This window comes from Pimephales promelas, chromosome 22 (assembly GCF_988280905.1).
Source record: "Pimephales promelas chromosome 22, fPimPro1.hap1.1, whole genome shotgun sequence".
NCBI lineage: Eukaryota > Metazoa > Chordata > Actinopteri > Cypriniformes > Leuciscidae > Pimephales > Pimephales promelas.
The window spans coordinates 29,193,032-29,217,198 of record NC_142790.1 but is presented as its reverse complement, the minus strand read 5'-3'; the positions used below and the strand labels follow the sequence as shown (position 1 = coordinate 29,217,198).

The following is a 24,167-nucleotide window of genomic DNA, read 5'->3' as shown; positions in this document are numbered from 1 at the left end:
TAAAAAAGAATATTCAGTCTTGCATTATAAATGTAACTTGTAGAATATGTTCAAAGATTGAAAAGCCCAAATCTAACCTTCTTTCCACAATTTTCTGGAACTCCTCTCTTGATAGAAAACCACGAGACATGGACTGAATTCCAGTTATAATAAGTGCAAGACGGTCATCTCGCATCTCTTCAAGACCACCCAGAAGACCAGCCTTAAAAAAGACCTGAATAGTAAAGAATTTTGGGTCAAAAAGGATGACAGTGGAAAAGTGGTTTTGGCTAAAGTTAATATAATAATACCTTAGTATGCCCTAACTTGTACTGTTCGTGATCGATGTCCAGAGAGCCCAGAAGTTTTTCTGCACCCTTCTTGTTATCAATGAACTGTCCCTCAGGGATAGCAGCAGGATTTAGGATGCGGTATCTACACAAAATTCAACACACATTACATTTTTATATATAAATATATATATATTTATTTATTTCTAGCAAATGCTTAATTGTGCAAACAGATTGTTGAAATGATGCAACTTGCAATAACTTAAAATTTATACATAAAGTTGTTTTGTAAGACATTACAGCCATTTTGTTTCATACAAGCTTCCAGAAGAGATTAGATGTTGGATTAGAGATTCCAGCAGTAGTCCCATTCAAATCCGGAATCAAAACACATCTGTTTAGTTCTTCATTTACTGAATGAGCACTGTGCCACTGTACGTCCTACTGATTGCATTTCATGTTATCTCTGTATCATCTTTTTATTAACTGTAAACTTTTATTTTTGGTTAATTTTTTTAATTTTTGGTAAGGGCTGTCTGCTTGGAAGTGTTGAGAAAATTGGGAAGAGAGAGAGTGAAGAGAGAGATATTTACGCTCACACTCAGACTTGAGTGTGGGACACCAGGTTCTTGGATGCAGGCTGGTGTATTACCGAAAGCAGACGGTTGGTGAAAATTCCACTCCATTAAGGGGTTGGAGGTACACTGGAAGCCATCAGAGGCGGAAGGTGTTAGAATACTCCACCCTATTGATGGGTAGGAGGGTCACTATGAAGCAGGGAGCTGCTATTAGTGTGTCTCACGAACCGAAGTTCTTTGACTCTTCCATTTAAACAGGGGAGCCCCGAATTTAGTGATTCAGGTGTTATAGTTTCTGATTATTTTAATTTCTTTCCTATGTAAAGCACTTTGAATTACCATTGTATGAGATGTCCTATATAAATAAACTTGCCTTGCCTTGCCTTCATACTAACCGTTGTTTGAAATCTCCATACAGGATCCTGTTGGGGAATCCCTTCCTGCAGATCCTGATGCCCTCCAGCACACCGTTACAGCGCAGCTGGTGCATGACCAGAGGATTCTCCATCGCCCCAGGAGTTTTGCTCTCATTGGGGATGAGGCAGCGCACAAAGTGAGGGTGAGTTGACCTCAAGTTGGTCATCAGCTTGTTCAAGTTCTCCTGTTGGTAGGCCACAGAGTATTTATATTAATATACAATAAAACCTTGTGAGACAATATAGTGTTGTAATATTCCTTACCCTATGAAGGGCTGACACCGTCTGGAAGGAAGAACCCTTCTTTTTGCTGCCTTTGGCAGCCTTTCCTCCAGAGTCCGCAGCTGTGAAATAAATGATTTTTGTTATTATTAAACAGTAAAAAGTACAAATATTATCTTTTCACATGACACACGTCAGTGTGTATTTACCTGAGTCATCAGTAGCAAAATTAGCAAACAGAACACTCAACAGCTTAAGAGTTGACTTCTGGAAAAACCCTACAACCGTCTCATTGAGCGGGTCTTTGTTTTTCACCAGCCAGTTTGAAATGTTGTAGTCCACAGTACCAGCATAGTGAACGAGGGCAAAATGAGCCTCTGGTTTACCCTTGACAATCCTGGGCTTCTGGAAGTTTGGATTTTTCCCCAAGTGATTGTCATAAAGCTTAGCTTTAAATGTAGCATCACTGGCTTTGGGGAACATGCACTCCTCTTCAAGGATGGACATGATACCCATGGGCTATAATGACAGTGACAGTGAGTTAAGACTGAAAAATTTGATTTTTACCCTCACAGTATAATTGTCAATATAGTATTCTCCCACCTTCTCAATAAGCTCAATGCAAGCCTGCAGGTCCATGCCAAAGTCAATAAACACCCAATCAATGCCCTCCTTCTTGTATTCCTCTTGCTCCAGCACAAACATGTGGTGGTTGAAGAACTGCTGCAACTTCTCATTAGTGAAGTTGATGCACAGCTGCTCAAAGGTGTTGGACTGCAGATGGAATATATTGTATAATCACAATGGTCAAACAGATTGTACTTCTTGTTGAATTTGTTCTATGAATAAACATAAGCAGGTGATTTCAGCTTACATCAAAGATCTCAAATCCAGCAATGTCCAGCACACCAATGAAGTACTGGCGAGGCTGTTTGGTTTCCAGTGATTGGTTGATTCTCACAACCATCCAGAGGAACATCTTCTCGTACACTGACTTTCCCAGAGCACCAATAGAGTAGTACACCTAATATAGAAAATATTGAATTTTGCAGAATTTGTCACATTGCAAAATAGAAAGCGATTTTTCAGATACATGAAAGATTTTGTTTGTCTTGGAAAGTGATGCTGAAAATGATGCTGAAAACTCTTTAGATTATTATCTTCATTCATTACCTGCTGGACACTCTGTCCCTTGGTGACCCACTCATTTCCTACTTTGACTCTTGGGTGGAGCAAACCCTTGATCAGGTCAGCTGAATTTAGGCCCATCAGATATGAGATTTTGTCAGCTTCTACATGTTAAAAAAGAATACAGAGCTATGACTCTATATACAACATATCTTAGACTTTTCTTTCCTTTATGAAACTGAGATTCCTGTTATACTGACCCTCAGTCCCATCAGCCTCGGCCTGTTCCTCTCTTTGCTTCTGCTTGAACTTCATGTTGCCGAAGTGCATGACGGATCCAGTCAGCTTGTAGATGCTGTTCTGCTCTTCCTGGGTAAAGCCCAACACATCGAACGCTTCCTGCAACAAATGTACAGAGCATTTAAAATATCATGGCAAATGTTTCATATTCTACTTTTTGACAAGAACATTAGAAGTCTTTCTTTTTAAAGAATAGACTGGCCGAGAGAATCGGTTATTCTCTTTCTAGTCATTCTATACCTGTATGACTTAATTTCTTCTGTGGAAGACAAAATTGAAAACAAAGGTTATTTTCCTTAACACACATGGCTTCAGAAAAACAAGTTGTGTGGACCTTTTATGGTGCTTTTTCATACTTATTGACAGCCCCTGATCATTATATGGTTTCATTGTATGGAAACCAGTCAAGACATTATCAATTGGTGTTCCACAGCAGAAATGCAGTCATACGGGTTGTCAAAGGTGTTGTTCTTGTATTATAAACGGCCTATGTTTTACCAAACACCCACATCAGTGGCTTGAAGCTCGTCACCATCATCAATAGATGCCACTTTTGTTTCTCCTTGGGAGATGAAGGCGTAGTCATAGGGGTTGTTGGTGATAAGCAGCATCTCTATGGAGAAATGGCAACATAGATCAGAAAAGACTCTTCTAATTAGAGATGGCAATATTAATAGATATGATGGGTAATTTTACCCAGCAGTTCTGGTCTTCTCTGGGACAGAATCTGATAGAAGATGTGGTAGTCTCTCTCAGCCTTGAGCTGAAAAGTGACACGAGACTTCTCCAGCAGATCTAAATGAATTGATGAATAGATGAATATCAAAACAGTTACACATTTAATCAATGTGTGATTTGTTGGAATGATGTTGGGCAGTACTTACAAGTCTCAATGTCAGCAGAAGCTAACTTTCCACTGTGGCCAAAGTGGATACGGATAAATTTACCCTGTGAATAAAGCAATACATAACACGCTCATATAACATATCATGAAAACCAATATAGAATAACAACACCAATGTAAAAACCCAACTTACAAATCTGGAGGAGTTATCATTTCTGATGGTCTTGGCGTTACCGAAAGCCTCCAGAGCAGGATTACACTGGATGATTTGATCCTCCAGAGTACCCTGAGAATCATATTTTAACAATAGGTGTGTAAAATGTTTGATGTACCTTCTTTTCAGTTAACTGCCATGCATATTTTCATACGCTATGTAGTCTTGTAATAATAATAAAAATAATAATAATCCCTAAGACCTAAGTCACAGTAGAAAACTAATTTGGAAAACAAAAATGTTTTTGTTTATGTGTTAATGCGTTGCAGTATGGTAAGTTAGTATCAAATTATGATCATTTTTGACTTCAATATTTAAGAAACAAAGACCATTTATTTAGTAATCATTTTTGTATGCTGTGTTATATAGAAGATATATGTTTATTTATCCATAATAAGCTATTTTTGGAAATTAAGCACCTTTTTCTCCATTGATGGATCCTTCTTGCCAGTTGTTGCTGCTGCAATGCTTGCAAAGTACTGGATTACTTTTTTAGTGTTCACAGTCTTTCCAGCACCGGATTCTCCGCTTAAAATAAAAACAGTTCATTAAATGGCTGATAAAATGCAGCATAGAAAACATTGGTAAAAGGAGGAGTATTTTGGTACGTCATAATATGAATTACATACGTGATCAGGACGGACTGGTTTTCTCTGTCTGTGAGAAAATGAACCATAAGAAACTTAGCATTTTAAATTGCATTAGAAATCAACAAAAAAATGTACAAGTCAGATCATCACCTGACAGCATGTACTGGTAGGCATTGTCTGAGATGGAGAAGATGTGTGGAGGGGCCTCATTTCGTTTCTTTCCTCTATATGCATTCACAACTTCCTGGTTGTACACTGGCAAAAACTTGTAGGGGTTCACAGTGACACAGAAGAGCCCAGAGTAGGTCTGTGAGAGATTCACAGAAGGTTTAGATCTGCTCATGCAAGATAAAGAGAACATGTGAGTGTTTTAAGACTCGACTCACGTAGATCATCCAGGCTGCGTAACGCTCTTTGAGGTTAAACAGCACTGCGGGCTCGTGCAGGAAGGTGAACATCACCATGTCCTCAATTTTATCGAACTTTGGTGGATTCTGGGGGTGAACATCAATCTCCTTCACAGTGACTGTCTGTGGATAACAAAAATGTTTTGACAGTCACTCGCTACTTCTGTCTACAATCTACAACACTGCAGAGATCAGATCTTACCTTCCCGAATTCAGTGTCAACAGTGACTTTGTCACCGTCTCTACTGGTGATGGAGGCTTTGACGAACTCAACCGCAGGGTCGGGCACAAAGCATTCCTTCTTCATGTCGAAGGGGCGAGTTTGGGCCTCCAGACGCTCCTTGTCTGACTTTCGTAAGAACGGGGCGGCTGGCCCGAATTCTGACATCACATCCACCATCTTTCAATCAGACTGAGGCATAGATGAAAAAATACTTAGAACTTGTAAAACTTGTTTACAATTAGAAGATCTAATGTAAAAATAAAACAATAAGATTTTTAATATTTATAAATAAAAAATATTTCTTCATTTATTGGTGTTTCAACAAAAATTATTGCATTCAAAAAGAAAAAAAACATACATATACTATAACATACAATATTAGAGATACTGTACACATTGTGTTGACAAAAAGTTATAAAAGCATGCCTTACCAGATGAAATCCAAACCCAAGAAAGTCCAAGTCCTTTCAATAAAAAAAGAAACATCATTATTGAGAAATCATCTTATTCTATTGTTCAGTCCTCATGAACAATTTAATCTAAATGATGTGTGCTCTTACCTTTAGATGGCACAATGATGTGAGCTTGCAATATTGTGCTGTAACTTATCTCTTTATATAGAGGCACAATGAGTGTGACGTTGACCATCTGTATTTGGTCCGGGTCAATTGTGTGTGTGTAGCTCTTTTTGGGTGCCTGAAAAAAATCTTTGTGTGAGTCACAGTAGTTTGGCATGTGGAAATGGTAGTGCAACACGACCAAAAAGGATTTAAATCACAATGATGCTATTTTTGTACCATATGTATATCTTATTTTTTTTTAAAGATATCAGATCTTTACTAAAGTGTTTCATACTGAAATGTACACCTCCACTTTCATATTTTATAGTTAGTTTCATAGTCTAAATTCTTTCAGTTCGTAAAGCATTATAATGGTAGACACTCTTGTATATAAAATCTATCTGAACCATAGTTGAATATCCACACACTACTTTTTTTAAAAAAATTGCTTAATTGAAAGTTAGATTCCAGAAATAATGCACTATGAGCTTTTCTTAAACTATTCAATTTTCTGTCCTCAAAGAGAGACAGGCATGCACTGGCAATTTCACAGGTTTATCTTTGCGTTTAAGGATCAAGACAAGGTAACAATGTTTCACGAACAGTACACCTATCACAGAACAGCAAAATTGTCAGTAGACAGCTGTAACGTCAACAATGAATATCTGCACTTGCAACCTTTTGTTCTCGCCTAATGAAGAGACAGCTGCAACTCTTGCTTGTTCTTGTTTGGTGCTTTGACCTTTCATGATTTCCCAAAGTTCATTAGCAGTCATTCAAATGGACAACTCATGTTCATCCATGTTCAAACCCATTCTTTCTTCAAAAGGATTTTCTAGCAAAAAAATGCAAGAATAAGATTCTGTAAGTTACAAAATCTAATTTGTATGTTTACAAAAGTTAATATATTCCGAATACTTTACATCAGTGTTACTTTTTCTGTGCATCAGTTACCATGTAGATGCTTATAATTATTCCTTCTTAACAGAAAGAACATGGCGAGCAGGTCAAACTAATCGTCTTAGCCCCAGATCTGTTTCTAAACAGCTCTATGGTTTATGGTGTTGATCTGTGTGAGCATCACTCAAGACCTTTTGTGAGGTTTCTGACTTGTCATGACCTCTCGTCCCTCAGTTGTTCTGCACTCTCTCAATAAGCACCTTACTTAGACTTATCACTTTGCAATCTATTCTAGGCCCTTCATACTTTACAAAGCCTCATTCTGACCTGTCTGTTTACCCTTGTTTATCAAAACGCAAAGCAAGAATGGAAGAAATGGGGGCAACCTTATGTCTAATAAAGATTGTAATCGGAGCTTCCTTTTGTCACTGGGTGCACTAGAATGGTCTTGCATCTGTTGTGTTAAATAGGAATGCGTTGTGTCTCTACCTCCTGTCTTCTGTTTCAGACCATGCAGCTAGTTTTGCTACTAAAAATTTTATTTCAACCTGGAGTAGGTGTAATTCTTAAGCATTAAACAACGGCACATTGATTAAACGCAACAGTGACAAGGACACATGTCATGAAAGAATGACTCAGCAGATATTATTTTTTTTATATAGTTTCATTGAGATAAACAGTGGGGTTAAAGTTAACTATAAATAAAACCATAAACATTTTCATTTCTTGAAATGAACAATAACTGAAATAAAAGTAAAAATAAAAAATAAAATAAAAACTGCCAGCCCAGGCACCATGTCTTATTTTAATTTATTGTAACTTGATGTATTAAAATAAAAATGAATAAAACTTTAACTAACGCTTCTTGAAAGTACAGTACTTGGATTCAAGGACTGAAAACGTGAAAACAGATGGTTGATTTAAACATGAACTATGTTTTGTTAGAGTTGCATGGCGCTATTACAAAAAATGGCCTTTATGTTCTGCCAAAGCCAGAATAAAACAGCTCCAATATGCTTCAAAGCACTGAATGAGTCTGTTGAAGTGCTTGCAGTCTGTTGCTGTCCCTCAGAGAGCTGACCGAGGGGGCCATACCCTTCAAGTTGTCTTGTTTACGTGGCATTGTTTCTTTTAATTTAGCCTTGAATACAAAGATAACTTGTTAAATTCCTTTGAGTGCCTCTGTGATAGAAGATATCAGATAGTATGTAGGACATGTCTCATCTATAGATATCCATCACTTGCATGACCTATTACATGACCTAATGCCTTCTCTTATAACACCTTGAACTTTCAAAAGCTATGGCTACCTCATTGAACAATTGGCTCAAAGTATCACATTGCTTGTATGTCTAAGGAAAATGGTCATTAGGTATATAAAAGTTCATCTCTTGCTATGACGAGGTGGAACATTCCTATTCCTATTCACTGAGACGGATGTAGTTCATTCTCAGCTATTTAGGCCCTTTGTCGTCTCAGATCACCAAAGGGTCAATAACTTGACCCATTATGTATCCATGACCATTAAGGAGGCTATTAATGGAGACTAAGGGGGGTCTGTTTGATTCACTTGGACAAGTGTCCAACGGACGTCACATGATGCTTTTGCTCCTTGGATTGAGTTGCTTGTCATTTCTTCTTTATCCCTTGTTCGAGCCAGATGGATCATGGAGACAGAGAATCAGAGAATACAGGTATTACTCTTTGCATCCTGTACCTCTTTATCTTTCTGACTTTGGTTCTTCTCCATAAGAATAAATTATGTGCTTCCTTTAGGCAAATTAGCATGACTTTTTTCCCTCACTCTTCTGTCCCTGTTTTTTTCTATCTCACCCACACACAAACACTGTGCTCCCTGCAGGAGAAGATCCAACTCATATCTGAAGCACAGATGAAGGTAATGCAAAGCAATGCTTTTTCTTTTTGATTTGTAGTTGCTCAGTGTTGTAATTGACAGGAAAAATGTTTCAAATACCATGTTTCATAAATATTGAATTAAACTCATGGTCATAATTTGTGAGAACCAACAATAATAATATATGGTGACTACATGGGTTAAGGTTAGGTTAAGGTGAATGTTCAGGGTTAGAACCTAGTTGTAACCCAGTTATTGTAATTGCTACAATAAATAAATAGTACGTACATGCAGAAAAGGACTGTAAAAAAAAGTGCTACCCAAAACACATTTGCTGTTATTGAGGTAGATACAGGTAAAATTAGGGACAGATTTGGTGGTATGGGTATTTTTAAGGGTGGTTTAAGGGGTAATGAAAGGGTGAATAGTGTAATTATAAGTGAATATAAAAGACACTGACATGCATACATTAAGATCAAATTCAGTAGTTACTAACACGTTGCAATATGGCTCAGTTCATTTATACATTTGTTTATGCATTATCAAGCTGTTTCAAAATCGAACTTTTAACCAATTCTGTAGAATGAATATATATATATGTGTGTGTGTGTGTGTGTGTGTATATATATATTATGTGAGAACAAAGCTCCTGCCTTTCGGCAGGTTCGCATTTCCTGCAGCAAGTCAGACTTCTTCCCAGTGCATGTTGGACTCTGGCAGGGCTGCACTTTGTCGCCGGTTCTGTTCATAATTTTTATGGACAGTACTTCTAGGCGCAGCCAGGGGCTGGAGGGTGTCAGGTTTGGGGACCACACGATTTCATCTCTGCTCTTTGTGGATGATGTTGTTGTGTTGGCCTCTTCAGACTAGGATCTTCAGCATGTACTGTGACGGTTTGCAGCCGAGTGTGAAGTGGCTGGAATGAAAATCAGCACCTTCAAATCCGAGGCCATGGTCCTCAGTCAAAAAAAGGGTGGCTTGCCCACTTCAGGTTGGTGGAGAGATCCTTTCTCAAGTGGAGGAGTTTAAGTATCTTAGGGGTTTGTTCACGAGTGAGGGAAGGATGGAACGAGAGATTGACAGACGGATCGGTGCAGCTTCTGCAGTAATGCGGTCAATGTACCGGTCTGTTGTGGTGAAGAACGAGCTGAGCCGTAAGGCAAAGCTCTCGATTTACCGGTCTATCTACATTCCTACTCTCACCTATGGTCATGAGCTTTGGGTCATGGCTGAAAGGACAAGATCCCAGATACAGGCGGCCGAAATGAGCTTTCTCCGCAGGGTGGCTGGGCGATCCCTTAGAGATAGGGTGAGAAGCTCGGTCACTCAGGAGGAGCTCAGAGTAGAGCCGCTGCTCCTTCACATCGAGAGGGGTCAGCTGAGGTGGCTCGGGCATCTGTTCCGGATGCCTCCTAGACGCCCTCCCGGGAAGATGTTCCGGGAGAGGAGACCCCTCGGAAGACTTAGGACACACTTGAGAAACTATGTCTCCCAGCGGGCCTGGGAACGCCTCGGTGTCCCCCTCGAAGAGCTGGAGGAAGTGTCTAGGGAGAGGGAAGTCTGGGCATCTCTGCTTAGACCGCTGCCCCCGCGACCCGGCCCCGGATAAACAGAAGAAGATGGATGGATGTGTGTGTGTGTATTCTATAGAATTGGTTCAAAGTTAGAGTTGGAAACGTTTTTGAAAAAAATTGTCTTTTTCCACAAATTTTTGTATGCATGCAAATTCTATAATATCCAAGGTAAACAGTTAATTAAATAGTTAAATTTCATACTGTACTTTCATAAAGTTTTGGAATATGTATCCTCTAAAATAGTTGCAATTTTAATAATATTTCAAGTGTAATCTTTCTTTTTAAAAAGTATATTTTTAAAATTACATTTTATCATACATATTTTAAAGGTAAGGATTCATATTCTTTTTAGTCTAGTCTAATTTTAGTCTACAACAACTGATGACATTTTAGTCTAGTTTTAGTCGACAAAAGACATAGTCTAGTTTTAGTCAATGAAAAGTCAATTGACTTTAGTCAATTGTATTTGAGTATCTTTTTAGTAATGCAACTCTATTTTAACCCAGTCAATATAGTATAAGTACCTAGTAGTATAGACTAAACCAAAATGTTATTCTTTTATTAAAATTTTGTTAAACTTAATTCAAAAGTTATTTTATTATATTATTGTTACCTTATAGACTGAAGAATACATCCATTTCAGACACGGAAGACGATCATGATTTGAATTTAAAACATATTTATTCTACCAACCAAACATGTTAGAAGTAGCCTACACACATGATGAAATTAACCCCCTGGGGTCGAAAATCACACCGACGTGATTGTCTCTCTTTTTTTCTTATCAGTGCAATAGAGACTCAAATAACTGTTGATTTTTGTGATACAGTCAAGTGTTATACATCAATCAAAACTGTTAAATGTCTACTTTTATTTGTGTACACTAATAATAAAAACAAAATGTTGTTTTTTGTAAAATAAAGAAAATAAACATGATGCGCCTTCTCCCTTCTCTCTCAATTTGAAGTTCATCCGTATGAAAGCAACGACATGTTTAGTTTCTCCAGTCCGAGCTGATTAGCGCTCATGCGATCACGCCCACACACGCGCGCGCGAGCTGTTCAAATTCAAATGATCCACGCGGAGGAACGCACAGCTGTTACCACCCTCATCACCTCTAAACAAAGAATCAGCGACTCTGCTTTTCGTCGAGTTTGGAAGTTTTTAAGGTAAGACATCTTATGGTTGTATATAGCCTACTTTACATTGTAGCTACTAGTTAAACTGGTACCAGACTAAAATGTTATAAAATGAGATTGAGTTGTGAGAAATGAGATTGTTTTTATCTTTGATACTAAACACAGCATGATATATAAATAAGGCTTAGTTATTCTCAGTATGGGTTTTATGACCTTATTTCAGTGACAATTTTTTTTCACTAACCACGCATAAACGTCATTATCTCAAAACTAAAAAATTTTACATACGCACTACTGACATATTATTGTAGCAGAGTTTGTGCTGAATACAGTGTAATAATACTTTTAGCCTTTTTTGCGTATCAACCAGGGAACCATTGGCTTAAATTCCAGCACTGTAGGGCTAAGTGAGCTAGAGCCCAGAGAAGGCAGCCTATTGGCTACTACTACACCAACGTGATAAACGTAACGACGTTGAAAGTGCATGCAAATATCATTCTGGAGAGAACACATTCTAAAGTAAAAAAGACATTATTAAAAAAAAAGGCAGGCAGGTCGGCGCCCTCTATGGGCAAAGTGCTGCTGGAAAACATACATCATAATTGTCAGTGGCTTACAGCTTTAGCTGCATTACCTGGTTTGTATTAGTTTGGTAAAACTAGTAAACACCCTGTATCTTTGTATGGTTGACCTTACTTCAAATGACAATTTAAAAACATTTTGAGTTTGAATAAGATCTTAAACTAGACAACCTGTGGCACATAGAGGACATTCAGGCAACTGATTTACTGTTGTGTTCAGGATCATGTTGAGATATTGCAATGTCTAGATTGTTTAAAAGAAGAGGATGAGGTATTCATTTTCATGTCTGGTTTATTCTACAGAACTACAGAAGAGATTGTCACAGCAATCAATGTTTAGAGAGACCCATCTAATATTTTCACTCTTCGTCGGCCCCCTTCTGTTTGGAAGAAAAAGGAAAAAATGTTAAAGGTAAGCTGATCCCGTTGAAAATGGCTTAAACTCTACACCGCTAATCGATATGGATGTTTGTTTGTTTTTTCAATTGCCACACTTGTTAAATAGTAAAATGCATTTCATCAAGTGAAGTTCTTGAAACTTCTTGCTAATCATATCATAAAGTCACTAAGGGTGTGTTCACGCTAGTTCGGTTTGCTTGGTTCTTTTGGTCCGGACCATAAAAAAACAAAAAAAAAACATTTAGTTCTTAGCATTAGCATTCAGATGGGCATTTTTAACTCCAAACCTAAAGATACAGAACCTAAAGGCATAGGGATATGTGCACAACCTGATTGGTCGGCTGTTATCTTGTGTTGCCTATTCTGTGACGAACGGAGCGAACATTCAAAACAATGCTGTGTGCTGAGCAAATGCGCTCGTTGTATATTGAATAGCCTACAATATGATGGTATTTTGACCAGCTGACAATTTGTGTAGAGCTTATAAAATGTGTTTCAAATGGAGTCAGAACAGCGGAAGATCTGCTACACAAACGAAGATCTGCTGCTAGGAGACAGTTCTGATGCCTTTACCGAACTGTGATGGCAGCATCACAACTATAACAAGAAAAAACATTTATGTGTCAGGATTCTGTCCTTTTTAGGTTCTTATCTTCCTATTGTTGGTTTGTTTACTTGCCTTTGGTCTGTGTTGCATTCATAGTTCGTTCGAACCCTACCAGAGTTTGTTTGGAATCGGACCAAGACCCATCTTTTCAGCGGTCTCGGCCCGCTTGTTTGATGCACACCAGGGTTCGAATGGTAGCATTCACACTTATTTAAATTAACCGCACTAACAGAGCAATCGCACCAGGGTTCGTTTTAATCAAACCAAACATGCCAAATGTGAACACAACCTAAAAAGTGGAGATATAGAGTTGAACTATCCAGTCGACTTAACTATGACTATTTATTTGTGGCTTTTCTGAGATTTTTATTTTTGTGACCAAAATCACTTATTTTAATTGCCTACTCTTACCTTGGATCCAGTATCACGGCTCTTGGCTCTCAGCTTGTTGACCTGAGATTCAGCAATATCCGCCCTCTCCTCTGCCTCATCCAGCTCATGCTGTATCTTACGGAACTTGCCCAGATTGGCATTAGCTTGTTCTTCCTAAAGATTAAACATCATTTGTGAAAATCTAAAGATACAATTACAGAAGTCGTATCATTTGATGGCACCACTGGGGGAAATACTCACCGCATCCTCAACAGATCTCTTGTAGGATTTGACCTTCAGCTGGAGTTTGTCCACCAGATCCTGCAGGCGAGCCAGATTCTTACGGTCTTCCTCAGTCTATGCAAAGCAAAAATGTTTTAGTATATACAATATACAGTTAAATACTCCAAGACAGCACTTTGTTTTTTAAATAAATAACATGATCAAATTAATCAGGGGGAAATTCTTTATTAGGCAACATTTTTCCTACCTGGTAGGTGAGCTCCTTGATACGTCTCTCATATTTACGAATCCCCTTGATGGAGTCACTGGCCTTTCTCTGTTCTATCTCCACCTCACTTTCCAGCTCTCTCACCTAACAGTTGTGTCACAATTTTAGTACAAAACAATGTTAAGTTAAAATAAAGCATTTAGCAGAAAACTGTACTTGTTCCTAAAAACATCAGCAGCTTACCCTGGCCTCCAGTTTCTGGACCTGCTTCTTGCCTCCCTTCATGGCGATCTGCTCAGCCTCATCCAGACGGTGCTGCAGGTCCTTGATGGTCTGGTCCATGTTCTTCTTCATGCGCTCCAGATGAGCACTGGTGTCCTGCTCCTTCTTCAGCTCCTCTGCCATCATGGCAGCATCAGTGATGGCCTTCTTGGCTTTTTCCTCGGCATTCCTGTTCTCCTGCACTGCCTCCTCAACCTCAGTCTGAAGCTGAGTATTATCCCCCTCCAGCTTCTTCTTCTGATTCAGCAGACTGGTGTTCTGAACATGGACAATGTTGACATTGTCTTTTGATAACATTGTTTACTAAGAGGATTTATTTTGCATAGTATTAGTACAGATGTGTCATACCTGAGAATGTAGGAGCTGAACTCTCTCACTGACATCCAGCAGTTCCTGCTCAGCCAGTTTCCTTCCTCTCTCAGTTTGTTCCACCAGGGATCTCAGCTCATCCAGTTCAGCCTGCTGCAGATTGTTGCGTCTCTCCACAATGGCGATGTTCTCTTTGAGATCATCATTACTACGAAGAGCTTCATCTAGTTGCAGTTGGGCATCCTGTAAAGTACAAATTTTACAAATAAAAAGACTGAAGAACTATGTTGGATCTAACCAGAGCATCATAACATCTTGATTTGAAGATTTGTCATACTTTGAGATGTCCATGAAGACCCTTGAGTTGCTTCTGGGCTTCTGATGCCTGTCTGTTAGCCTGGCTGAGCTGAATCTCCATCTCATTGAGGTCTCCCTCCATCTTCTTCTTCAGTCTGAGAGCTTCATTCCTGCTGCGAGTCTCTGATTCCAGTGAGCTTTGCAGGGTATCCACCATTCTCTGCAAGTTCCTCTTGGTTTGCTCCATCTCTTCATCTTTCTCTGTCAGCTTACGTTCAATATCAGCTTTGACCTGATTGAACTCCAGCTGAGCTCTAAGTATCTTGCCTTCCTCGTGTTCAAGGGAACCCTATGAAGAGTAAAATGGGTGTTTGTTATAATTGAGATTTAACGTTTTTGTTTAGCCATGTGTTGTTGTTTTTGTTTTTTTTGGGGGGGTGGGAGTTGACCTCCCTTAAAATAATCTGGAATGATCAATTGCTTTAAACTAAAGATTGATTTAAATCAAGGAGTTCTCAAATGAACAAGAACTTTGGGGTAAATGGTTGTTCTTTTACCTCAGCCTCTTCGAGAGCAGTTTGTATCTCTTGTTTCTCTTGCTCCAGTTGTTTTCGTAGTTTCTCCAGCTCATGAATATTCTTCCCACTCTCACCAAGTTGCTCAGTGAGGTCAGAAATTTCCTCTGGGCAATAGAAATAATGTACGATCTCATAAATACAAGCAATTAAAGTAATGGTTTTGAATTGAAAAACCACTCTTACCTTGGAGATTCTTGTTCTCCCTCTTCATGCTCTCCAGGTGGTCCAATGACTCCTCATACGAGTTTTTCAATTTAAAGAGTTCAGTGCTCAGAGATCTAGCTTCTTTTTGGGCACTTTCCAGTTCCGTTTGGGACTCCTCATACTTCTGCTTCCACTCAGCCAGGACCTGGTTAAATTTAACAAGGTCAAAATAACCAATGAGACGTTTTGGTCAAATGATTTAGTGGTAACGAATATACCCTAAAGTACTTGTGCCAATCCATAGTTAGAAAGTTGCTTTTACTATCAATGTAACATTGAACATTTTCGATGCTACTTGATATTTTATATTGTAACATTTTTCATGGCTGATTTTTCCAGCTAATGACAAAATGTACTTTCTCTCCTTACTTTATCAAAGTTTCTTTGCTTCTTGTCCAGAGCAGCAGCAGCAGCATTGGATCTCTCCACATCCACCATGAGATCTTCAATCTCATTCTGCAGCCTGTGCTTGGTCTTCTCCAGAGAGGAGCATTTAGCATTGACAGCTTCCACAGCTTCTTCTGCATCTTGCAGACGCTGAGTCAGCTTTTTCCTGTAGTAATCAAATTACAAAATATGGTGAACATCAGAAGCATTATTCATTAAACTGTATTTAAATGTGTTATAGGCCACAAACTTTAGCATACATTTTAGAAAAGTGTCTAATCACTAAAAACAAAACTTTTAATTGTTATTTGTGTCTTACTTGGCTTCCTCCAGCTCCTCAGTCCTCTGGATGGCATCAGTTTCATACTTGGTTCTCCACTGAGCCACTTCAGAGTTTGCCTTGGACATACCACGCTGTAGCTCAGCCTTGGCTTCTTGCTCCTCCTCATATTGCTCCCTCAGCAGATCAGCATCATGACGAGCAGACTGAACTGCATGGGCCAGGGCATTCTTAGCCTAAAGCCAAGCAAATGTTTGGGGCCAGTTGTTTATTACAATAGTGGATTTTAGCTAAATTTTTAGACATTGAATGAGATTTTGAAAACCTTGACTTCTTCTTCGAGCTGTCTCTTGAGGTCTTCAATTTGTTGAGTGTTGGATTGTTTGCCTCTGGTTAACTGAGTCACCAGGGAGTTTTTCTCCTCAAACTGTCTGGCAAGTTCACCTAAAATGCAACATTAAAAAATATTGACTTTTTCCTAAGTATCGTTTTGGTACAATTGGTAACATAACACACTATTTTGTGTTCTTACCATTTTCAGTTTGCAGCTTGGATTTTTGCAATGCAAAATCATTGATTGTGCGCTGACCTTCCTCAGCCTTGGTTCTGTACTCACTCATCTGGTCTTCCAGAGTCCTGCACATTTTCTCCAGGTTTGTCTTGAGGATAAATTGTATCATATTTGTTTGCTTACTTTCACTGACAAAACATAATTTATAGACTCTAAGTATAATTTCTCTCACTCACCTTTGCCTTTGCAAGCTGCTCCATGCTGGAGACCACATCGTCCAGTTCCAGTTTGAGTTCACTCTTCTCTTTCTCCAGCTTCTGCTTCACTCTCTGGAGGTTGTCAATCTGCTCCCCCAGATCAGCCACACTGTCTGCATGTTTCTTCCTCAGTGTAGCCGCAGTGGACTCATGATGCAGAGTGGACTCTTCAAGGTCTCTGCGCAGTTTCTGGAACTCAGCTTCACGTTTCTTGTTCATCTCAATCTGAGAAACAGTGGCTCCACCAGCCTCCTCCAACCTCTCACTGATCTCCTCCAATTCTCTGGATAGATCAGCTCTCTGTTTCTCAACTTTGGCACGGGCTGCTCTCTCGGCCTCCAGCTCTTCCTCAAGCTCTTCAATTCTGGCCTAGTAATGTGCATAAATTAACAATTAAGGTTAAATTTTCTAACAATCCAACTTTCTATCTTATTAAAACATACAAAGTTTACCTGCAACTCTTTCAGTTTTTTCTGGAGTTGGGACTCCAAAGCTTGTCCGTCTTCAATCTTGCTATTGAGCTGGCTTATTTCAAAGTCTTTTCTGCCAAGTAAACAGGATGAATGATTACATACAATTTCACATTAAAAATATCTGGCAACACTTTACATTAAGGTTCCATTAGTTAATGTTAGATAATGCATTAAACAACATTAACTTAACAATTAACAAAACATTTGTTACAGTATCTATTAAACTTTGTTGAGATTTATTGATAAAAAGAAAACTTTTCATTGTTAGCTTGTGTCTGCAATGAAGCTTAATAATTTGTTAGTGAATGTTTAAATTTACATCAAGTAAGATTAATACATGCTTAGAAGTACATTTCATTATTAGTTCATGTTAACTAAAGTAAACTGGAACCTATTGTAAAGTGTTACCAAATATCTTTTAATATTAAAATTGGTTTGTATATTTTATAAAATATATTACTTCTTTATCCGCTCCTCCGTCTGCTGCTTGTCATTTTCCAAATCCATCACATTCTCTTGAGTCAACTTCAAGTCCCCCTCAAGCTTTCTTTTAGCTCTCTCAAGATCCATGCGGATTTTCTTTTCTTGTTCTAAAGAACCTTCAAGCTAAATATCATGCAAAACAAATATAAAAATAATTGTGTAATTACTTTAAATGTTTCTCATTTTAATTCTAGTGTTGTGTTTTCTGACTCTTACATCATCCACTTGTTGCTCCAGCTTGGCTTTGGCTTTGGTGAGTGTGTTGACTTTGTCTTCCTCACTCTGGAGGTCATCCAGCGTTTGCTGATGGGCCTCCTGAAGAGCTTTCTTCTCCTTGGTCAGCTTAGCGATGATTTCATCCAAAGCTGCCATCTCTTCTATCATGTTTTTAACCTGTAGAAATGTGTTATTGCATCAACAGACACTTAACATACAATTCTAACATCACTAACAGGTTCAGTGCTAAAAACTGACCTTGTTCTCAGTGGCATGTTTCTCTTTCTCCACTTTGGCCAGAGTGAGCTCAAGATCATCAATGTCCTTCTTGAGCTCAGAGCATTCATCCTCCAGTTTTCGTTTCTTTGCAGTCAGCTCAGCATTCATTTCCTCTTCATCCTCCAGTCTTTCAGCCATTTCTTTGACTTTGGCCTCAAGCTGGATCTTGCTCTTGATCAGACCCTCACATCTCTCCTCAGCATCTGTAAGATTATCTTGCTCCTATCAACATGAAAATAATAATAATTGAAAACTTTTTTTTTGTTTTGTGACTTGTGAAAAGTCCAGAGTTGTAGTCTCATGTGAACTTACAGACTGTGCTAATAGCTGCAGGTCGTTCTTCTCTTGGATAAGAGAAACCATCTTTTCCTCAAGCTCCTTTCTGCGGGCTTCAGATTTGGCATAAGCCTCCTTCAACTTGGTGAATTCCTCCTTCATGTTGGCCATTTCTTTCTCAGTCTCTGCACTTTTCAACAGAGGCTTGATCTTAAAGTAGAGCTTCATCCAGGGCCAATTCTTGACACCCATGAAAGCACGTACGTTCCACTGAATCACCAACAGAGAGTCTCTGTAGATATTAAAAAATAACTAAAATTAATAAAATTAAAATTTATGTCTTAAATTATAAAATGTAACTTGGAAAATACATTAAAGATCAAAGAGCTAGAATCAAACCTTCTTTCCACAATTTTCTTGAACTCATCTCTTGATAGAAAACCACGAGACATGGACTGAATTCCAGTTATAATAAGTGCAAGACGGTCATCTCGCATCTCTTCAAGAGTTCCCAGAAGACCAGCCTTAAAAAATACCTGAATAGAAACATTTTTTGCATCAAACAGGATGACAATGGAAACGTGGTTTTGATTAATGGTTAAAAAGTTAATGTCAATATAATAATACCTTAGTATGCCCTAACTTGTACTGGTTGTGATCGATGTCCAGAGAGCCCAGAAGTTTTTCTGAACCCTTCTTGTTATCAATGAACTGTCCCTCAGGGATAGCAGCAGGATTTAGGATGCGGTATCTACCAAAAAAGCAACACACATTAACAATTATTTCTATATTTATTTTATTTTATTTCTAGCAAATGCTTACATTAAAGTTAAACAAGGTACAATTAAATTTGGAGTCATACATTAAATAATTATGTAAGAAATGAAAGCAATTTGCCTTCATACTAACCGTTGTTTGAAATCTCCATACAGGACCCTGTTGGGGAATCCCTTCCTGCAGATCCTGATGCCCTCCAGCACACCGTTACAGCGCAGCTGGTGCATGACCAGAGGATTCTCCATCGCCCCAGGAGTCTTGGTCTCATTGGGGATGAGGCAGCGCACAAAGTGAGGGTGAGTTGACCTCAAGTTGGTCATCAGCTTGTTCAAGTTCTCCTGTTGTTAGACCACAAATGATTCAGATTTAAATGCAATAAAACCGTGTGAGATAAAGCCGTGTTTTAATATTTCATACCCTATGAAGGGCTGACACCGTCTGGAAGGAAGAACCCTTCTTTTTGCTGCCTTTGGCAGCCTTTCCTCCAGAATCTGTAGCTGTGAAATAAATATTTTTTGTTATTATTAAACCGTAAAAGTAGTGCCTATTATATTTTCATGACACACGTCAGTGTGTACTTACCTGAGTCATCAGTAGCGTAATTAGCAAACAGAATGGACAACAGCTTAAGAGTTGACTTCTGGAAAAACCCTACAACCGTCTCATTGAGAGGGTCTTTGTTCTTTACCAGCCAGTTTGAAATGTTGTAGTCCACAGTACCAGCATAGTGAACGAGGGCAAAATGAGCCTCTGGTTTACCCTTGACAATCCTGGGCTTCTGGAAGTTTGGAGTTTTCCCCAAGTGATTGTCATAAAGCTTAGCTTTAAATGTAGCATCACTGGCTTTGGGAAACATGCACTCCTCTTCAAGGATGGACATGATACCCATGGGCTAAAATGAATTGTAGATCGTGGCAGTCAATATATCAATTTACCACAAGAGTTAAAATCAAAAAATGTGATTTTTCCCCTCACAGTGTAATCATCAACATGATATATACCCACCTTTTCAATAAGCTCAATACAAGCCTGCAAGTCCATGCCAAAGTCAATAAAAACCCACTCAATGCCCTCCTTCTTGTATTCCTCTTGCTCCAGCACAAACATGTGGTGGTTGAAGAACTGCTGCAACTTCTCATTAGTGAAGTTGATGCACAGCTGCTCAAAGGTGTTGGACTGCAGGTGGAATATAACGTATAATCACAATGGTCAAACAGATTGTACTTCTTGTTGAATTTGTTCTTGAATAAAAAAAAAATCTGTTGATTTCCACTTACATCAAAGATCTCAAATCCAGCAATGTCCAGCACACCAATGAAGTACTGGCGAGGCTGTTTGGTGGCCAGGGATTGGTTGATTCTTACAACCATCCAAAGAAACATCTTCTCATACACTGACTTTGCCAGAGCACCAATAGAGTAGTACACCTAATAAAGAAAATATAGAATTTTGCAGAATTTGTCACATTGCAAAATAGAAAGCGATTTTTCAGATACATGAAAGATTTTGTTTGTATGTCTTTGAAAGTGAACTTATGATGTTGAAAATTGTAAATGTCCATTAGATTATTATTTTCATTCATTACCTGCTGGACACTCTGTCCCTTGGTGACCCACTCGTTTCCTACTTTGACTCTTGGGTGGAGCAAACCCTTGATCAGGTCAGCTGAATTTAGGCCCATCAGATATGAGATTTTGTCAGCTTCTACATGTTAAAAAGAATACAGAGTTATGACTCTATATACAACATGTTTCCAAGTTCTACTGATTTCATTTTTCTGAGTTATACTGACCCTCAGTCCCATCAGCCTCGGCCTGTTCCTCTCTTTGCTTCTGTTTGAACTTCATGTTGCCAAAGTGCATGACGGAACCAGTCAGCTTGTAGATGCTGTTCTTTTCCTCATGGGTGAAGCCCAACACATCGAACGCTTCCTACAACAAATGAACAGAGCATTTAAAATATCATGGCAAATGTTTCATATTCTAATTTTGACTAGTGCATTAGTAGTCTTTCTTTTTAAAGAATAGACTGGCCGAGAGAATCAATTTTCTTTCAAGTTGTTCTATACCCGTATGACTTAATTCCTTATGTCCAACACAAAAGTATTGCATGTTGGTGAAAGTTTTGTGGATCTTTTATGGTACTTTTTAATACTTATTGACAGCCCCTGATCACTATAGGCTTTTAAAGTATGGAAATCAGCCAAGAGATTATCAATTTATGTTTTACACCAAAAATATAGTCATACAGGTTGTCAAAAGTGCTAATGGTAACTAAATTGCAAATGCTTCATGGACTATTTCTTATAATATTTTATAATATTTGGTGTCTTGTATTGTGAACTGCCTATGTTTTAACAAACACCCACATCAGTGGCCATCAGCTCGTCACCGTCATTAATTGAAGCCACTTGTGTTTCTCCTTGGGAGATGAAGGCGTAGTCATAGGGGTTGTTGGTGATGAGCAGCATCTCTATGGAGAAATGGCAACATAGATCAGAAAAGACTCTTCTAATTAGAGATGGCAATATTAATAGATATGATGGGTAATTTTACCCAGCAGTTCTGGTCTTCTCTGGGACAGAATCTGATAGAAGATGTGGTAGTCTCTCTCAGCCTTGAGCTGAAAAGTGACACGAGACTTCTCCAGCAGATCTAAATGAATTGATGAATAGATGAATATTAAAACAGTTATACATTTAATCAATGTGTGATTTGTTGGAATAATGTTGGGCAGTACTTACACGTCTCAATGTCAGCAGAAGATAACTTTCCACTGTGGCCAAAGTGGATGCGGATGAATTTACCCTGTGAATAATGCAACACGCTCATATAACATATCATGAAAAAACCAATATAGAATCACAACACCAATGTAAAAACCCAACTTACAAATCTGGAGGAGTTGTCATTTCTGATGGTCTTGGCATTACCGAAAGCCTCCAGAGCAGGATTACACTGGATGATTTGATCCTCCAGAGTACCCTGAGAATCATATTTTAACAATAGGTGTGTAAACATTTGATGTACCTTCTTTTCAGTTAACTGCCATGCACATTTTCATACGCTATGTAGTCTTGTAATAATAATAATAATCCTTAGAGAACCTAAGTCACATCCATCAAATTATTTAGAAATATAATTGGGACAAACATGTTGTTTGTTACCTGTAAATGCATTGCAATATTGTCCAAGTAAGGGAGTAATAAATTATGACAATTTTTGACTCCAATGTTTAATAATATTTAACTCCAATTTTGAAGACATCTTTAATTTAGTAATTATTTTGTAAATGCCATATAGTAGGTATTTTCATTCTTCCATGATGAGCCATTTTTGGGTATTTAAGCACCTTTTTCTCCATTGATTGATCCTTCTTGCCGGTTGTTGCTGCTGCAATGCTCGCAAAGTACTGGATCACTCTTTTAGTGTTCACAGTCTTTCCAGCACCGGATTCTCCACTTAGGATAAAAACAGTAATTCAAATACAGCATTGAAAGAAAATATTAGTGAAAGGAGGAATATTATGCTACGGCATAATATGCATTACATACGTGATCAGAACAGACTGGTTTTCTCTGTCTGTGAGAAAATGAAACATAAGAAACTTACAATTTGAAATTTCATTTCAAAAATCCCAAAAAATAAGAAGTCAGATCATCACCTGACAGCATGTACTGGTAGGCATTGTCTGAGATGGAGAAGATGTGTGGAGGGGCCTCAGTTCGTTTCTTTCCTCTATATGCATTCACAACTTCCTGATTGTACACTGGCAGCCACTTGTAGGGGTTCACAGTGACACAGAAGAGCCCAGAGTAGGTCTGTGAGAGATTCACAGAAGGTTTAGATCTGCTCATGCAAGATAAAGAGAACATGTGAGTGTTTTAAGACTCGACTCACGTAGATCATCCAGGCTGCGTAACGCTCTTTGAGGTTAAACAGCACAGCGGGCTCGTGCAGGAAGGTGAACATCGCCATGTCCTCAATTTTATCAAACTTTGGCGGGTTCTGGGGGTGAACATCAACCTCCTTCACAGTGACTGTCTGTGGATAACACACAAAAATGTTTTGACAGTCACTCGCTACTTCTGTCTACAATCTACAACACTGCAGAGATCAAATCTTACCTTCCCGAATTCAGTGTCAACAGTGACTTTGTCACCGTCTCTACTGGTGATGGAGGCTTTGACATACTCAACCGCAGGGTCGGGCACAAAGCATTCTTTCTTCATGTCGAAGGGGCGAGTTTGGGCCTCCAGACGCTCCCTGTCTGACTTTCGTAAGAACGGGGCGGCTGGCCCGAACTCTGCCATCACAGCATCCCCCATCTTTCAATCAGACTGAGAAATAGATGACAAAATTCTCTGAACTTTTACAACCGGTTTACAATTAAAAATATATATAAATATGAATTAAATATAATTATTTATGAATATAAAAATGTACAATATTTCTCAATAATTATTGTATTCAAAAAGAAAATATTGCATAAACATAAATGCATACACATGCACATGCACACACACCTGTTAAAATTTATATAAGCATGTCTTACCAGATGAAATCCAAAACTGTCCAAGTCCTTTCAATAAAAAAGAAACATCATTATTGAGAAGTCCTCTTATTCTATTGTTCAGTCCTCATAAACAATTTAATCTAAATGATGTGTGCTCTTACCTTTAGATGGCACAATGATGTGAGCTTGCAATATTGTGCTGTAACTTATCTCTTTATATAGGGAACAATGAGTGTGACGTTGACCATCTGTATTTGGTCATTATCCTAGTCACTTGTGTGTGTAGCTCTTTTGGGGTGCCTGAAAAAATATTTGTGTGAGTCATAGTAGTTTAGCATGTGGTGTGTGATGATAGCGCTAAAGATTAGATGAGTCATAATAGTTTAGCATGTGGTTTGTGGCATTAGTGCAAAA

General features: G+C 38.5%; 2 protein-coding genes across 2 annotated transcripts in view; both read right to left on the bottom strand.

Moving 5' to 3' along the window:
• The window catches only part of LOC120467725 (uncharacterized), a 28,540-nt gene extending 5,848 nt beyond the window's left edge, over positions 1 to 22,692 (bottom strand). Inside the window, exons 1-50 of the mRNA XM_089125432.1 lie at positions 22,590 to 22,692; positions 22,130 to 22,222; positions 21,982 to 22,045; positions 21,794 to 21,892; positions 21,607 to 21,710; positions 21,031 to 21,169; positions 20,824 to 20,942; positions 20,516 to 20,665; positions 20,244 to 20,414; positions 19,821 to 20,130; positions 19,656 to 19,735; positions 19,371 to 19,576; positions 19,089 to 19,212; positions 18,861 to 18,997; positions 18,498 to 18,753; positions 18,165 to 18,407; positions 17,907 to 18,083; positions 17,668 to 17,813; positions 17,187 to 17,277; positions 16,714 to 17,103; positions 16,499 to 16,625; positions 16,292 to 16,410; positions 16,006 to 16,202; positions 15,669 to 15,852; positions 15,279 to 15,444; positions 15,075 to 15,199; positions 14,558 to 14,866; positions 14,260 to 14,463; positions 13,873 to 14,169; positions 13,669 to 13,773; positions 13,440 to 13,535; positions 13,218 to 13,352; positions 5,171 to 5,368; positions 4,948 to 5,091; positions 4,712 to 4,868; positions 4,601 to 4,628; positions 4,391 to 4,499; positions 3,951 to 4,043; positions 3,798 to 3,861; positions 3,610 to 3,708; positions 3,423 to 3,526; positions 2,874 to 3,012; positions 2,659 to 2,777; positions 2,360 to 2,509; positions 2,089 to 2,259; positions 1,695 to 2,004; positions 1,528 to 1,607; positions 1,243 to 1,448; positions 291 to 414; positions 78 to 214 (exon numbers count right to left, since the gene is read on the bottom strand). Coding sequence (XP_088981558.1) covers positions 78 to 214; positions 291 to 414; positions 1,243 to 1,448; positions 1,528 to 1,607; positions 1,695 to 2,004; positions 2,089 to 2,259; positions 2,360 to 2,509; positions 2,659 to 2,777; positions 2,874 to 3,012; positions 3,423 to 3,526; positions 3,610 to 3,708; positions 3,798 to 3,861; positions 3,951 to 4,043; positions 4,391 to 4,499; positions 4,601 to 4,628; positions 4,712 to 4,868; positions 4,948 to 5,091; positions 5,171 to 5,368; positions 13,218 to 13,352; positions 13,440 to 13,535; positions 13,669 to 13,773; positions 13,873 to 14,169; positions 14,260 to 14,463; positions 14,558 to 14,866; positions 15,075 to 15,199; positions 15,279 to 15,444; positions 15,669 to 15,852; positions 16,006 to 16,202; positions 16,292 to 16,410; positions 16,499 to 16,625; positions 16,714 to 17,103; positions 17,187 to 17,277; positions 17,668 to 17,813; positions 17,907 to 18,083; positions 18,165 to 18,407; positions 18,498 to 18,753; positions 18,861 to 18,997; positions 19,089 to 19,212; positions 19,371 to 19,576; positions 19,656 to 19,735; positions 19,821 to 20,130; positions 20,244 to 20,414; positions 20,516 to 20,665; positions 20,824 to 20,942; positions 21,031 to 21,169; positions 21,607 to 21,710; positions 21,794 to 21,892; positions 21,982 to 22,045; positions 22,130 to 22,222; positions 22,590 to 22,601 — 7,607 coding nt within the window. The 5' untranslated portion in view covers positions 22,602 to 22,692. The remainder of the gene's footprint in view (positions 1 to 77; positions 215 to 290; positions 415 to 1,242; positions 1,449 to 1,527; positions 1,608 to 1,694; positions 2,005 to 2,088; positions 2,260 to 2,359; positions 2,510 to 2,658; positions 2,778 to 2,873; positions 3,013 to 3,422; positions 3,527 to 3,609; positions 3,709 to 3,797; positions 3,862 to 3,950; positions 4,044 to 4,390; positions 4,500 to 4,600; positions 4,629 to 4,711; positions 4,869 to 4,947; positions 5,092 to 5,170; positions 5,369 to 13,217; positions 13,353 to 13,439; positions 13,536 to 13,668; positions 13,774 to 13,872; positions 14,170 to 14,259; positions 14,464 to 14,557; positions 14,867 to 15,074; positions 15,200 to 15,278; positions 15,445 to 15,668; positions 15,853 to 16,005; positions 16,203 to 16,291; positions 16,411 to 16,498; positions 16,626 to 16,713; positions 17,104 to 17,186; positions 17,278 to 17,667; positions 17,814 to 17,906; positions 18,084 to 18,164; positions 18,408 to 18,497; positions 18,754 to 18,860; positions 18,998 to 19,088; positions 19,213 to 19,370; positions 19,577 to 19,655; positions 19,736 to 19,820; positions 20,131 to 20,243; positions 20,415 to 20,515; positions 20,666 to 20,823; positions 20,943 to 21,030; positions 21,170 to 21,606; positions 21,711 to 21,793; positions 21,893 to 21,981; positions 22,046 to 22,129; positions 22,223 to 22,589) is intronic.
• Positions 22,693 to 22,766: 74 nt separating this feature from the next.
• Positions 22,767 to 23,571, bottom strand: LOC148969645 (myosin-7-like). The gene is made up of 4 exons (XM_089125431.1): positions 23,365 to 23,571; positions 23,138 to 23,281; positions 22,902 to 23,058; positions 22,767 to 22,819 (listed from the first exon to the last, which is right to left on the bottom strand). Exons 1-4 carry the CDS (start codon positions 23,563 to 23,565, stop codon positions 22,767 to 22,769), a joined length of 555 nt encoding a protein of 184 aa, XP_088981557.1. The 5' UTR covers positions 23,566 to 23,571.
• Between the last annotated feature and the right edge of the window lie 596 nt (positions 23,572 to 24,167).

What these genes read in the sequence shown, in the direction of transcription:
- LOC148969645 (XM_089125431.1), bottom strand. Translation starts at nt 23,565, where the DNA reads ATGGGGGATGCTGTGATGGCAGAGTTCGGGCCAGCCGCCCCGTTCTTA. An exon ending in ACGCAGCCTGGATGATCTAC is followed by an intron (nt 23,059 to 23,137) that starts GTGAGTCGAGTC and finishes AATCTCTCACAG; the next exon opens with ACCTACTCTGGGCTCTTCTG. An exon ending in CTACCAGTACATGCTGTCAG is followed by an intron (nt 22,820 to 22,901) that starts GTGATGATCTGA and finishes ATTTTCTCACAG; the next exon opens with ACAGAGAAAACCAGTCTGTT.